Below are 13,274 nucleotides of genomic sequence, written 5' to 3'. Positions count from 1 at the left end.
CCGATTGTTGATGTTGCTGCTCCCCAAGCGGTTGTGGTGGGCATTCGCGTCACAACCGACAATCAGGTGCCTCCGCGTAAGGGTTCCCGAACTCCACAAACCGCCTCATCTCCGCAGTTGGCGGTGGTTTCTGGAGAATCGTATGGGAGGTAAACTGATGCAAACAGGATTCTGATGTTGCCATCACCTGTCTGCAAGTGAACCTCTGTCACGGCTGTGTCTCTAGAACACATTTGTGCCATTTTTAGTGATTTGATTTTGTTACTGACATATATACATGCTCTAGGGTTGTTACTGCCAGAATTCATATATCAAATTACCTTTAGCGGTGCTCATCCCCATCACACGGCTGCCAATGGTCCATGGTTCTTGGATCAGGGACCACGCCTATGTCGTCAGCCAGGATCTTCTGGGCAGAGTGTTGCCGTAGCTGCTCTGCTGTGGTGTAAGTTTATCTGGAGCACCGCTGTCATCCACTATTGATCATTACCTCCCTGCAGCTTGAAGGTGATCCTGTCACTGCCCAAAAATGGGCGCATCGCCAGAGTCTTCAGCTTCTTCAGGGAGTCTTCGTCCACATGAAGGACCAGGAATTCGCCGTTGGTACTAGATTTCCCTCCAACAGCAGTCCATTGATCCGTGTCAAGGTCATTCTGGTTTTTGAGGGCTGTTTCGAACAGCTCTTGCTTTGCTGTCCACCTCGATGTCCTTAGGGATTAAAAGTGGATACTTTAAACATCCTTACCAGACTTTTAGCTGGGCCCATTTTCAGCTGAACCCCTTCGAAAGGGGGACTCAGCTCCTGGACCTGCTTCTCTCTAGCCACACCTTTGTTTCTGTGTTAACACAGCCGACCCACTATCGCTCCACCTTCAACATGACAGCTGGACATCCTAACGTTTTTGCCCTTTAAAGGCGCGTTTGCCCAGCACTTTCTTCAGGTTGTTGGCTTCCTTCCGTCGATAGCTTCACTTCTGGGTGTTCGAGCCGGACAATAGCCAGCTTCTCCACAGAGATCCTTTCGGCATATGTTTCGGGTGTCTTCTTAGTGACACCTCCATCATGCCCCTTCCTTCTTTTCTCCCCTCCCTTTGCTTGTTCTTCAGGTGTCAGCTGCGATCGCTGCCTCTTCACACTGAATAGCTTGGGGTTTGTTGTTTTTGGGCTGGTGCGGAATGAGTTTTCCCTTGCTCTGAGGCCCCAACAACAACCAAGTTCCCTTTTGAGGAACGGCTTCGTTGTTTGGTTTCATCAGAGCTCGGTTTTTCTCTTCCACCTCTCTTCTGCCTTTCTTCCGGGGTGGGGATTATCGGCTCACCTCTAGCGATAGCCTTCTTCTATTCCTCCGCTTTCGTAGTTCGCCTCTCGAGAGCCGCTTCTTTTTTGGCTCTTCCGGCCGAACTTCGCCTTCTCTTCTGACAAGAGAAGTCTGTCTTCCTCCATTGGGGTCATCTCAGACACTCTTAGTTGTTCAATCGGTAGCTCTTCTGGTTGAGTTTCGCTTACCTCTTGAGTTTCAGTTTTGGTTTTTGTTTTGGTTTGGTTCATTCTCCATTCTGATCCCCACGAGAAACCGGGTTTTTGCGGTCCATCTTCTCCCAGTGACCCGGATTAGGAAGGATAAGGGTAATTACGACTGGGTGTCCCTGGTTCCCAGAAGGCTCCGTTGTAGACACTGAATATACCCAGTGCCACGAGGACTCTCAGCACGGGTCGCATAACACCTTAGTCTGGGGTTGTTGGTAAAGTAGGGGTTGGGACCATCAGGAAAGGAAGGGATAGGTAGCTACTCTCAATTTCAGGGCCAAACTCAAGAGGGGAAAAGGTTTTCTACCCTTGTCACTGGAATAGTGACAAGGGAAGGTGGGCTTCCTCCCCTTGCCCTGCCACTCTCCTTAGAAGTTGCAGCACAAGACGAGGATGGTACATCACCCACGATCCCATCTGGGACAGTGGCTGATGCCGATGAGGATGCCATTCCCCCACGGGTCTTTCTCAGCTTGGCGTTGTCAGGAACTCTTCAAGGGTGTTTATTGGTCTTTTCACTAGTTAGTCTTGAAGTCCTTTCTTGAGTCGAATTCCTAATAGGTTTCTGATGTTTTCTGGGAGCATATTTTTGAGTTTTCTACCAATGTGTGATGGTTTTTTTACCAAAAAGAGCAGTGCGGTGTTGAGGCAATATGTATCTGGAAGCATTACGGGTATGGTAGGTGTGGACGTCACTGTTGGTCTGGAGGTTTAGTCTGTCAACATGCATGATTGTTTCAAGTATGTAGAGAGCCGTTACTGTTAGTATACCCAGAGACTGGAAGGCTTGTCGGCAGCTTTGAAGTGGTTCCAGTCCAGCTAGAGTCCTAACTGCTTTCTTTTGTAAAATGAGTACTCTATTAAGGTTTCCAGCAGAGCTGCCCCAGACAACCAGTCCATATCTGATATGTGATTCCACTAATGTGTAATAGGCAGTTTTAGCAGCTTCTAAAGTTCCAATCCATTTGATTCGTTTTACTACATAGAGTCCTGTGCTCATTATTTTGCAGGTGTTATTTACTTGTTCTGTCCATGAAAGCTTGTTATCTATTGTGATACCCAAAAACTTGACCTGATTACCTACTGATGTATTGGTTAGACTTGGTGTTTGCTCTTTTTTCCTACTGAAATGCACTTGAGTTGTTTTGTCGGGGTTTTAGTGCTAGGTCATTGAGTTTGCTATACATGAGAGCATTTTGCAGTGATGTTAAAGAGTTAACATAAAGTTCTTCTGCTGAGTCATCTTTTATTAAAAGGGTTGTGTCATCCGCATACATTAGACAGTGAGTTTACAAACTTTACAAGATATTTATACAAAACAAAAGCATAAAACAATATAAAACCATTGATCTTGAAATATTTACAAACTTAGAAATAATTGAATAATAATATCATCTTCAAACAAACTAAATGTATACTAAACAATAAACAAGAACTTACAACAAAAACAAAACTCAATAATTGTGAAATAAAATAGGACATCCAATAGGCAAAAGCCCAATGAAGGATGTACATCAGATTAAACTAACGTAATAAAACAAAACTCACAGAAGGCTTGAACCACTACATAAATAATATATTAATAAGAAAACCATACAAAATCTATAAAACAAGTCATGGACATAAAAATCAAAAAAGATTAATTGGAATTAACTATAAAAGGTGATAAAAACGAACTAAAATATACACATTATTCGTTATATGTACTAAGTATATATAATATGATTGTACTCAGTTAGTTTACAAATTTATTTACTCCGCAATTTTCTTGTTGTCATCATGGTAACCCATAAAACCTATTATGTAAAGACATGTACTAACGCTCAGCTAATCATCAACCTCATTGTTACCCAATATAGAAATGAAGCTTTGCAAAATTTCGTCTATAGATCAGTTCATTTTTGTGATATCATGCAGGTAGAGAGGGAGAGACAGAAAAGACATTTTTGCCTTCCCTTGAATTATAGGCTTTGCTAATGCTCAGTGAATTAAAAGTTACTTTAGTTAAGTTATTGCATATTTTATGTTTATTTATTACAAAAAATAATTGAACAAAGTAGAGAAAGATTTTTGCGAACTCACATTTTCTGTTTACTTAAATTTGTTACCATCTAACCGAGCAGATTACTGATAATTTTTTGTTGTTGTAGGTGTTCCAGGCAGCCCTGCGTTGGATCTCCCACGATATAGAGCAGCGCAAGCGTTACGTGTTCGAACTCCTGACACACGTACGCCTGCCACTGTTATCTGTGTGCCTTCTTGAGAAAACTATCGTTGAATGTACTGACATTAGTTTAAAGGTAATAATTATCACTTCTGGAAATCTTGCAATTACTATTAGCTCTTCATTTTCAAGTACAATTGGAGATATCAGTTTTGTGAGTCTAATCAACATTCAGTCTTAACGTTTTTAAGATTTATAATTTAGATCTAATAGATTCAATAATTATTTGCTTCTTGGTTAAATATTTTAGTTGAAAACTGACTTATAAATGGGAAAGCATCTAAACAAATATTACATAGAAACTTTCAATCCCATCTTTTATTTTTGTAAATAACTAACTTTTGAATTTAATTATTAGCAGTGTTTTTTTTTTTTTTAAGTTTGGGGGTTCGTTTTCACCAGTGGCATTTTGATTGATACTCTAAATGCCTGAAAGGGGAAAACAGTTTAAAACTATTTGCAATATTTATGGACCTCTCTCAGAATTGAACCTGTGATCACTCAGTTACAGAATTGCAATCTTACCCCTACTCTGCAGTGAAGGTTCTCAAACAACTCTGACTTATCAGGCTCATTGCCTTATATAAAATATACAGCCCTTATTGGACACCTTATATCTGCAGGTTTTATTTTAGCTAAACTGTTCAATATTGGTTGTTGGCTTAATAGTGAAATTGGCTGATGAGTGTAACTCTGCAGTGGTGTACATTTTATTGACTGATTTTCTTTTCTTAGATCTAACGTGTTCTGCAATCTATTGTTTTACCATGATATGTTTCTTGCAGGTCGCTTTAAGAAGTATTAGAAATGATCTGTTAATGCGGAAAGGTAACTTGGTTCCTCTATCAGTCTTCCCTCGGCTCTGTGCGAAAAAGGACATTTTTGTGATTGGCGGCTCAAAGCGAGAACTGATGAGTGCTTGGACCAGGTCATCGGAGTGTACGTTCGAGTCAGTTGAACGGTTTTTGACACATTCAGAAGGTAAGTTAGCTTGCTTACACTTACTTACAGTGTACAATATTAGAGTTGTATACTATGTTTTGAATAATTTAGAGAGTTCTTCTTCACTGTTCTCCTACTAAGTTTTATGTGTATTTCGTAGATGTTAAACTAAACAGGGCAATGATGGTGGTAACTGACATCCTTGTGGCGACAGCCCTTGAATGGTTTCGGCTAACGTTTCTATTGCAACGGAACGTCATATTCATTTCATTATTTCTTGTCATATTCTGTATACCGGATTTGTTAAAGTATGTATATAATTAAAATTCAGTAGTTGAAATTCAAACAATTTTGATAAACATGTGAAATAAAAATATTTTTACTACAAAGTTCATTTTGCTTTATTTTACTTCATTATTAAAAACTACATCAAATAGGGTGTACTAAAAATATTAATGTATATATCAATATTATATGTTAATAACAATATCAAACAGGAAAAAATATTAGAACATTTTTGTAACAGTAGAGATTAAAATTAAGAACAAATAAAATTTGTACGGTAAAAATATTGTTCCAGATTTAACCCATTGCGGATCGTGAAAACGGCGCGCGCGCGGGGCCTTATAGTACGAATTAATCCGTATTGCAACGCAGCACCCGCAGTGTTTGCACGCCTACCTGCCTGCTTAGCGCGCTCGCTAATTATACATGTTTTGTTTGTTTATGTTGTTATTTATGTTATATAAACATTATACAGATCATATTAGACAAGTATATTATACTAGAAGTATATTCAAGTATATTCATAAATATCCTCGGAAGCACTACTTTGAGCGTTTTTATTGATATTGAAATGATGTTGAAATAGAGTTTCCACATCCGGTGGTGTCCCAGGAACAATGTCTGAAATAGTCTGAACATCTGAATCATGGTCACTAGCCCGCTCGTCACTGTCAACATTAGTATCCGCTTAATTATGAAAACGTGGACAAATACGCGTGATAGAACCGTCTCCATCCTCAATAACACTATCGATATCACTTTCATCACTTCCACTTTCTAATAATAGTCTATCTAATTCAGATGATCGTAAATTGTCACCCATTTTATTTACGTACACGCACACGAGGCAAAGGAAAATAGAACGCCACGACTGTACGCCTCAGACAAACAATTTGTCGCAAATAATAACGTTATTGACCGATAACGAGGGGAGTATTTGTGGACGAGTATCAGAGATAAGATAGGAAGCCAGTCCAGGAAAACTGACTAGAAATATCTCCGAGGCTTATAACAGCGATAAGCGTTCAAAAACAAATGAGTCATCCGTACCACGTCATCCGCGTGAGGGTCACGTCATTGTGCTTTTGGTCCATGCCTCGCTCCGCGTCACCCTCACGTCGTTGATCCGCAATGGGGTTAAAAAGTGATTTTACAAGGATAGCATTCCTCATTAATGTGCAATGCTTATCACATTTGTAAGCAAAATCACTCACAGAACTTGGACCACATATTGATATTTTATATTTTGGGCCACAAAAATATGCTTTTGCTTCCAATTTGTCAAGACCAAATGTCAAGTTGAAACAGAATGTTAAGAAATTTTGATTTACTGTTAGTTTCTGTTATAAAATAATGTTGTCACTTTTAATAATATTAATGACATTAGTTGTCTTATAAATCAAGTTTAATGTTCTCAAATATAGCTCTGAAATCTTGTGTGAGAATCAAATTTAATACTGCAGTTTTTAATTTATAGCACAATTAGGTTCTAAATTAATCTTTATTTCCCTAATGTAGCTATACACATTGTAATAAGAAACAGAATATCACTGTAGTGCATTCGATTATCCTTGTGTAAAATTTTTTTATTTGATTTTGTCTTATGCACTTTGTGAAGATCAGCTGATGTAGCTTGTGAGTCAGATAATACTTAGAGGATGTTGTGTGTCGGTAGGAGGTGGTACCAAGTGGCTCCGATGGGCATAGGCCGGATACTACCCGGAGTAGCAGCACTCAACGGCCGGATATATGTTGTGGGAGGAGAGCAAGAGTCCCAGATCCTGGCAAACGGGGAGGTGTACGATCCTACCGAGGACAAATGGACAGCCGTCGCCAACATGGTGGGTCTCATCATAATTATGCTCTCGCTGTGTCAGCTGTAGACTCTCAACTTCAATCATAATTTCTTAATTGAATAGCATCAGGATATGTCATTGACTCTTGCGTTTAAATTTGCAACAGATAATTGTATTTTCAGATATTATGTAATATGCTTATTGAATTCAATTGAAAATAACTTTATTCATAAAGTATACAGTGGTTTACTGTACATTGAAAGGTGCCATTAGAATAAACTTAAGCTTAATAACTAAAATTTAAAACACACACACACACACACACACACACACACACACACACACACTTTTTTAAAAACCATTTGTTTTGTTTTTTAATTTTTAAATTTATTTTAGCCTATGGGAGTCAATGGCAATTTCATTTCTATATCTGGTAAAATAAGAATGTCTGTCACCTAGCCTAGGAATTAAATTATTGTTACATAATTCTTTAACATGTAGTGTAGTATGAAAAACATAAAGACTTAATGCCTAAGTGAGAAAAATGTTGGTGAACTGAAACGTCAAAATTTAGATTCAACATAGTTCGTATAGCTCTTTTTCTTAGGTTTCCTGTACACATTTAAAGTGTTAAATGGCTTGAAAGAAATATATAATGTGCCACATCAGGTTTCACAGTGTTGATGTTTCAGGTGGTGCCGCGCTGTGAGTTCGGCCTGTGTGCTCTCAACGGAGACTTGTACGCAGTCGGAGGCTGGGTGGGGGAGGACATCGGAGGATCTATTGAGAGGTGATTCTAGTAAATTTAATTTAAAGGCTTACACCTTTTTTCCCAAGGGTTCATTTACGCACCAAAGGCATTCATAATACGCGTGTGGCGTGTACACCACGTAGGTTCGCATGATATTATATTTTTTAATGACAACCACAAATTACAATCCGTCCACGATTTCATAGCAGCAACTCGAGCCTACGCACAGGCTTTCTACAGGCCCATGTAGGCTTATTTCCTAGGTCACTAATATTTTATTACCTATTACCTTTTATTACCTGTATTAATACCTAATGAGTTCAACTTCTTAAAATAAATTAACTGCTACTACTAACGAATGTACAACTAGTTATGTAAATAGATTCCTCAATTGTATGTTATTAACTAAACTTATAATTACTACTTAATGTTTACATTGTTACATTTTGTTTATTTTTTAAGGAGTTTGAATTATAGTTTGTACACTGTTCGTGTAACAAAATTGGAAATAAATTATGATTCAATTCAATACAAAAAAATTCAATTCAATATTTTTAATAGAAATGTTTTTAGAAGAAAACAGTCAAAACCCATGTGTAAATTTGTATTGACCTCCTTGGCGATCGAACCTGTGGCCTCTTAGAGTCACAGCCTTACTTTTGTAAATTACTACTTAATCTGTGATATTAGTGCTTCAATTATTAAGTTTTTAATTATTAAGAATTTGGTAATACTTATTATTATTTATTGTTAAATTTTGAAATATTGTTATTTATTTAACAACTTTTAGTTTAAGTTGTATATAATGTTTTAGGTATGTACTGCTTTTTAATTGAGTAAATTGTGGCATTGCTATTGTTTAATTAACGTACGCATTAATTTTTTCCTAGTTTTGTTCCAAGTTTAAATTATTACACTTGTTTTATGGGATTTAAATACCACTGTTAGTAGGGAATTTTAATTACTACATAGGAATATGATGCACTGCGTGTCGTGTTAACCCATTGCGGATCGTATTGTTTTGGCGCGCGGGCACAAATTAATTTACGGTCAGCGACCGCACGAACAGCAATGGTGCGCCACATCGTATCGCTTGCTATTGTATACTAGAAAATTCAGCTGTGAAGGTATTCATTCAGATGGAACATGGGCCTGCTGGGGTATCCGTGATGTAGGAACGATAACACGCGAGCAAGGTTCCAGGGTAGCAGGGATGATGTCTGAATCATAGTCTAAATAAAACGGCTCGGGCGAAGCGATTACAACATCCGGGCCATTGTCTAGACTAAACCCGCTAACATTTACGTCTGCGTCATTTAGTTCTGTGTCACTAACCTCAAAAGTATTATAATAACAACTGAGGAAAACACCCAATCAGAAGCGCTAAAAAGCAGAGTGTAAACTCATATGAATGATTTTTCAACTTCGACACACAACTGCAATCTGTAGGATATTTATAAAACTTTTGAAAACTCTAAATGTAGACTGTTGTTTAACACTTAGTTAACAAGTGAAGACGATCGCCGGATCTATCAGACATTAATAGAACTATTTGGAGGAAAACTTAAAAGCAGACCGCTTTTGCGACCTGAGCTCGTCATCGTGCCGTTAGGCCCGGCCACTGCGTGACGAGCCCAGCTCGTCAGTGATCCGCAATGGGTTAAGGCTTCGCTCAGTTTATATGCTCATTTCATCCTCAAGATGCCCTGCAGACAGACACAGATGATCATTTGTGTCACCCTACTGACTGATACACTTCAGTGACATTCAACCAAATTCCATGTTTGGACATTCACCGTCATAGAACTCATTCTTGTCTGTGTGGAAATAAGTTTCATGCAAAATTTAAGTCTGTAGATGAAATATTTCTGACATACATTCACATTTTGGTTCATTAGGAGTGGTTTCAAAGCAGTGTTGAAATAACAATTCTGGTGAGTTAGGAAGGGTACTACAATGCAAGAGTGCGCAGAAATTACATTCTGTCACCAACTTTTAACATTGATTTTCCACTCTATTATTATTTATGTTTACTCCATGAATAAAAATGTCACATATTAAAATTGCATATAATTGTACTCAATTTGTTTTCAAATTTATTTATTCTGCTATTTTCTAGTTGCCATTATGGTTACCCATAAGACCGATGTAAAAGTATTCAATTGTTCATGTTCAGCCAAATCCCACTATGTTGCCTATATAGAAATGAAGCTTCATGGTAACTTTCAAGTTATAGGTCAGTTCGCTTGTTAGATATCGTGTGGACAGACAGCCAGAGGTGAAATCTTTCCAGTCCCATAAGTGAGAGTCTTCGCTAACGCTCAGCTTATAAGGAAAAGTGACGTCAATTGTTTAAAACAATAAAGATTTCATGATTTTTACCCCTAGATGAAGGCGTCTGTAGGGACAGTGCTGCTGACATAACTGTGTCATTCAGTTAGTCTAGATCAATTTGTTTGTAACATTTTAGCAAACCAAGTCTGATTACAGTCTGTTACTCTCAGCTAGATACTTACTTCAGTCCGGATTTTAGTTGGGTTTTGTTGGATTTAGATATTAGGTATGGGTTGGCAGGGTTGAGAAATTTATCATCGAGAATTTAAGTCAATGCAAATATTGAGTTCAGCTTCATTTCACCATCCGTTTAGTGCAGCTTCTGAAATATGACGCTGTTATAGACTTGACTCTTGGAATCTGGAGTCCATGTCCATCTGAAGAAATCCAAAAAGGTTAGCGTCGAAGTAGATCAAAATTTATTCTGCAACATTATGACATCAGAAACATCTGATTACAAAATCAAGTGTAATCTGGATGAAGAGGTGTTCTTATTGTCTCATCAGGTGGACAATTAAGTGCACTGCGATGTTTTATAAATGATCCCAAAGCATGGCGAAGGAACTGAGTTTTCTACACATTACATAGCTATAGTAGGAAGATAGTTTATACCTTTAACTCGCTAACAAAGCATTTCCGGATCCACGTTTATATAAAATTTTTACATTATTTTTACATGCAGAATAAGCTCCCACAGTTTCTGCATATCTTCATGAATCACCATGTATATTCATGTTTATTACATACTCCCTGTCGTGTGATGTGCTTTGCAATTAGATTTATCTTCCTCCAAAGCCGTCATAGTTACGCAAGTGAAAACTTAACTTAAAAATTAGCAAAACCTATAAGCAGTGTTTTTTGTAGATATGAAAAGAATTTAGCATTTATTTACTATCATAACAGTATGGTGGATTTCTGTAAAAGTTTTTTATCAAAGTTAATATAGAGAAAATGAATTTTTCACTGTCGATACTGTACATGTGCATTTGAAACACTGTTCTCAAATTAAATGGTAGAGATTGTCTGTTGTATTGTTGTACTGGTTCCATTAAACAAATTACAGTTAATTTTTAAGATGTAAAAAAAGCTCAGGGGGTCAGATGGATCCTTAGTTTTTGCTTTATGTTGCTGTTGCGTTACCAATGTAGTGCTAAGGAAAAAAACCTGAAACTGTTATGATTACGCTTGTTGTCCATAGTACTTGCAACTTTAGACTTTTTTTGTTCCATTCTTTATTTTTTTTTTTTAGGAAGAGCCATTGATTTTCCAGTCTTCATTTAATAATCCCAATATTTGGTTATTATTTTTGAGATTTTGTTATAAAGAATGACTTAGACTGTAACTTGACTACTGGTCCTATGTAATACATTGTTACTCATGTAATACAACATTGTAATACTTGTTGGATTTAAAAATGATTTTTTTTTATTCATAAACAAATTTGCTGTCACTGCTGTTTCCCAACATAAATTTTTTGTGCTATTCCTCTTCAATGAGTATAAATGCTAGCTGGTACCCTCCGAGTAGTTTTGCACTTGATGTAATGTATGTTGTGCGCTGTGTTTCAGGTACGACCCAACAGTCGACGAGTGGACGTTGCAGGGACAGTTGCCGGAACCTAGGTTCAGCATGGGAGTGGTTTCTTATGAAGGTTTGTACTCACATAAGCAATACCTACAAGTCACAACAATATTATTTTTGAATTCTATATGTATCCCTTTACTTGTAATTATAATTTCAATTATAATTATTAATTCATGCAGGTATGTTTTTAGTTTCGTTTTCTAACTCATCTAAAAGGCTTTGTCTGTAATCATGATAAACAATTTGTCTTAGCAAATATATCTAATTGGATTATGTATTCACAGATTACTTATTTGAAATACTAGAGCTCTAAAATTTGGTACATTTATACAATATTACATGTAAAATCAAAATATAACATTAACCATGTATAAAATATTTTTAATTCAATAGTTTTTCATGATCAAACTTACATTTTCAGATCTATATTTTTTCAATATGCACACACACACACATTTATATATATATATATATATATATATATATATATATATATATATATATATTAAGAATTATTTTAATCGACTTGGAGTTGCCTGATGATGAAACCTTTGGTTTCAAAAGGCCTTGTCCAAAAAATAAACCATTTTGAAAAGTGATGTTTATTGAATATACACATTTAGTACTATTTAAAAATGTTTCCAATTGCTACAAGAGTCGTCAGTGGTACATGTAACATAGCTTTGGTGGGAATGGTTGATTCAATACAAATGTTGAGTTTACCTCCATTTCACCTAGTGCATTAGTGCAGCATCTGAAATCTGACATTCACAGACTTAGCTTCTGAAATCTCTTTTGTAGTCTAGGTGTCTTTATTGTCAAAACAATGCAAAGAATTTGTTTTAAACGTTTTCATCACTGATTTTTTGGATGTGTTAAAACGGATGTGGACTTCAGATTCTAGGAGTCAAGTCTGTGACAGTGTCATATGATGCTACGCTGAGTGGGAGGTGCAATAGAAAAATGGTTGTGAACATCATCGTGAAATAAGAAAGTGTAAAGAATTCGTAAGGTTTGGCAATGAGAGTGTTCAATTTTTATCTTCAGAGTTTTGGAATCAAATTAATACGTGTTGGTAACACCAAGAAAGCAAAGCGAAATCTTCCAAAGACATTTCACACTTACCAAATTCCAGTTAATATTGGTCAAGAGATTGGTATCCACAGACGTTCTGCGTGAAAATATTTAATAAAGAAAATAATTTATACTATTCCTAACTGAGTCCATTTTCCATTAAAACTGCAAGAATATTGGAATGTACACACATAGTTTTCAAATGACTATAGATATGTTTGATCTAATGACAGAAAATGCTCATTAATGTATTTGTTAAATACCATCAGCCCAGTCTCATTATTATTTGTAGACTAAAAAGCACTCTTTGATGGCAGGTCTGATCTACGTTGTTGGTGGCTGTATACACAGTCGTAGGCACCTGCAGGATCTGTTGTGTTTCAATCCGGTGACAAGAGAGTGGACACCGCTCGCTCCCATGCTGGTGCCCCGCTCACAGATGGGAGTGGCAGTGCTGGACGGCTTCCTCTACGTTGTCGGAGGCACCAACAAGCAGAACGAGGTGCTCCAGTCGGTCGAGCGATACTCATTCGAGCAGGTTAGAGCTTATTCATTTATTAGTTCATACACAGGATCTGTTCCAAAAATAGCAATTCCAAAAGTAGCTGTATGATTGCAACTTATTACCGAAAGCAGTGATAAAGCAGTTAGTGGTGATCAGAGACAATTAGACATTAGCGCCAAGGCAATTCGAGATGATTGCCCGGGACAGAAGTAAGGGCAGTGTAATTTTCCTCAGCTGGTAGTCCTAATGGAC

The 13,274-nt window shown here is 37.2% G+C and overlaps 1 protein-coding gene across 2 annotated transcripts in view; it reads left to right on the top strand.

Annotated features, from left to right (window-relative positions):
• LOC124367739 (actin-binding protein IPP-like) overlaps nucleotides 1-13,274 on the top strand; it is a 39,248-nt gene that overhangs the window by 20,341 nt on the left and 5,633 nt on the right. The window contains exons 5-10 of one of the 2 annotated variants that reach the window (XM_046824818.1): nucleotides 3,678-3,827; nucleotides 4,537-4,712; nucleotides 6,636-6,819; nucleotides 7,467-7,564; nucleotides 11,428-11,510; nucleotides 12,835-13,055. In XM_046824818.1, coding sequence (XP_046680774.1) covers nucleotides 3,678-3,827; nucleotides 4,537-4,712; nucleotides 6,636-6,819; nucleotides 7,467-7,564; nucleotides 11,428-11,510; nucleotides 12,835-13,055 — 912 coding nt within the window. Of the gene's footprint in view, nucleotides 1-3,677; nucleotides 3,828-4,536; nucleotides 4,737-6,635; nucleotides 6,820-7,466; nucleotides 7,565-11,427; nucleotides 11,511-12,834; nucleotides 13,056-13,274 lie in introns of both variants that reach the window. The other variant, XM_046824819.1, reaches the window with a different exon arrangement.

The sequence above is a fragment of the Homalodisca vitripennis genome, chromosome 8 (assembly GCF_021130785.1).
Source record: "Homalodisca vitripennis isolate AUS2020 chromosome 8, UT_GWSS_2.1, whole genome shotgun sequence".
Lineage (NCBI taxonomy): Eukaryota > Metazoa > Arthropoda > Insecta > Hemiptera > Cicadellidae > Homalodisca > Homalodisca vitripennis.
This window is presented reverse-complemented; position numbering and strand designations above follow the sequence as displayed.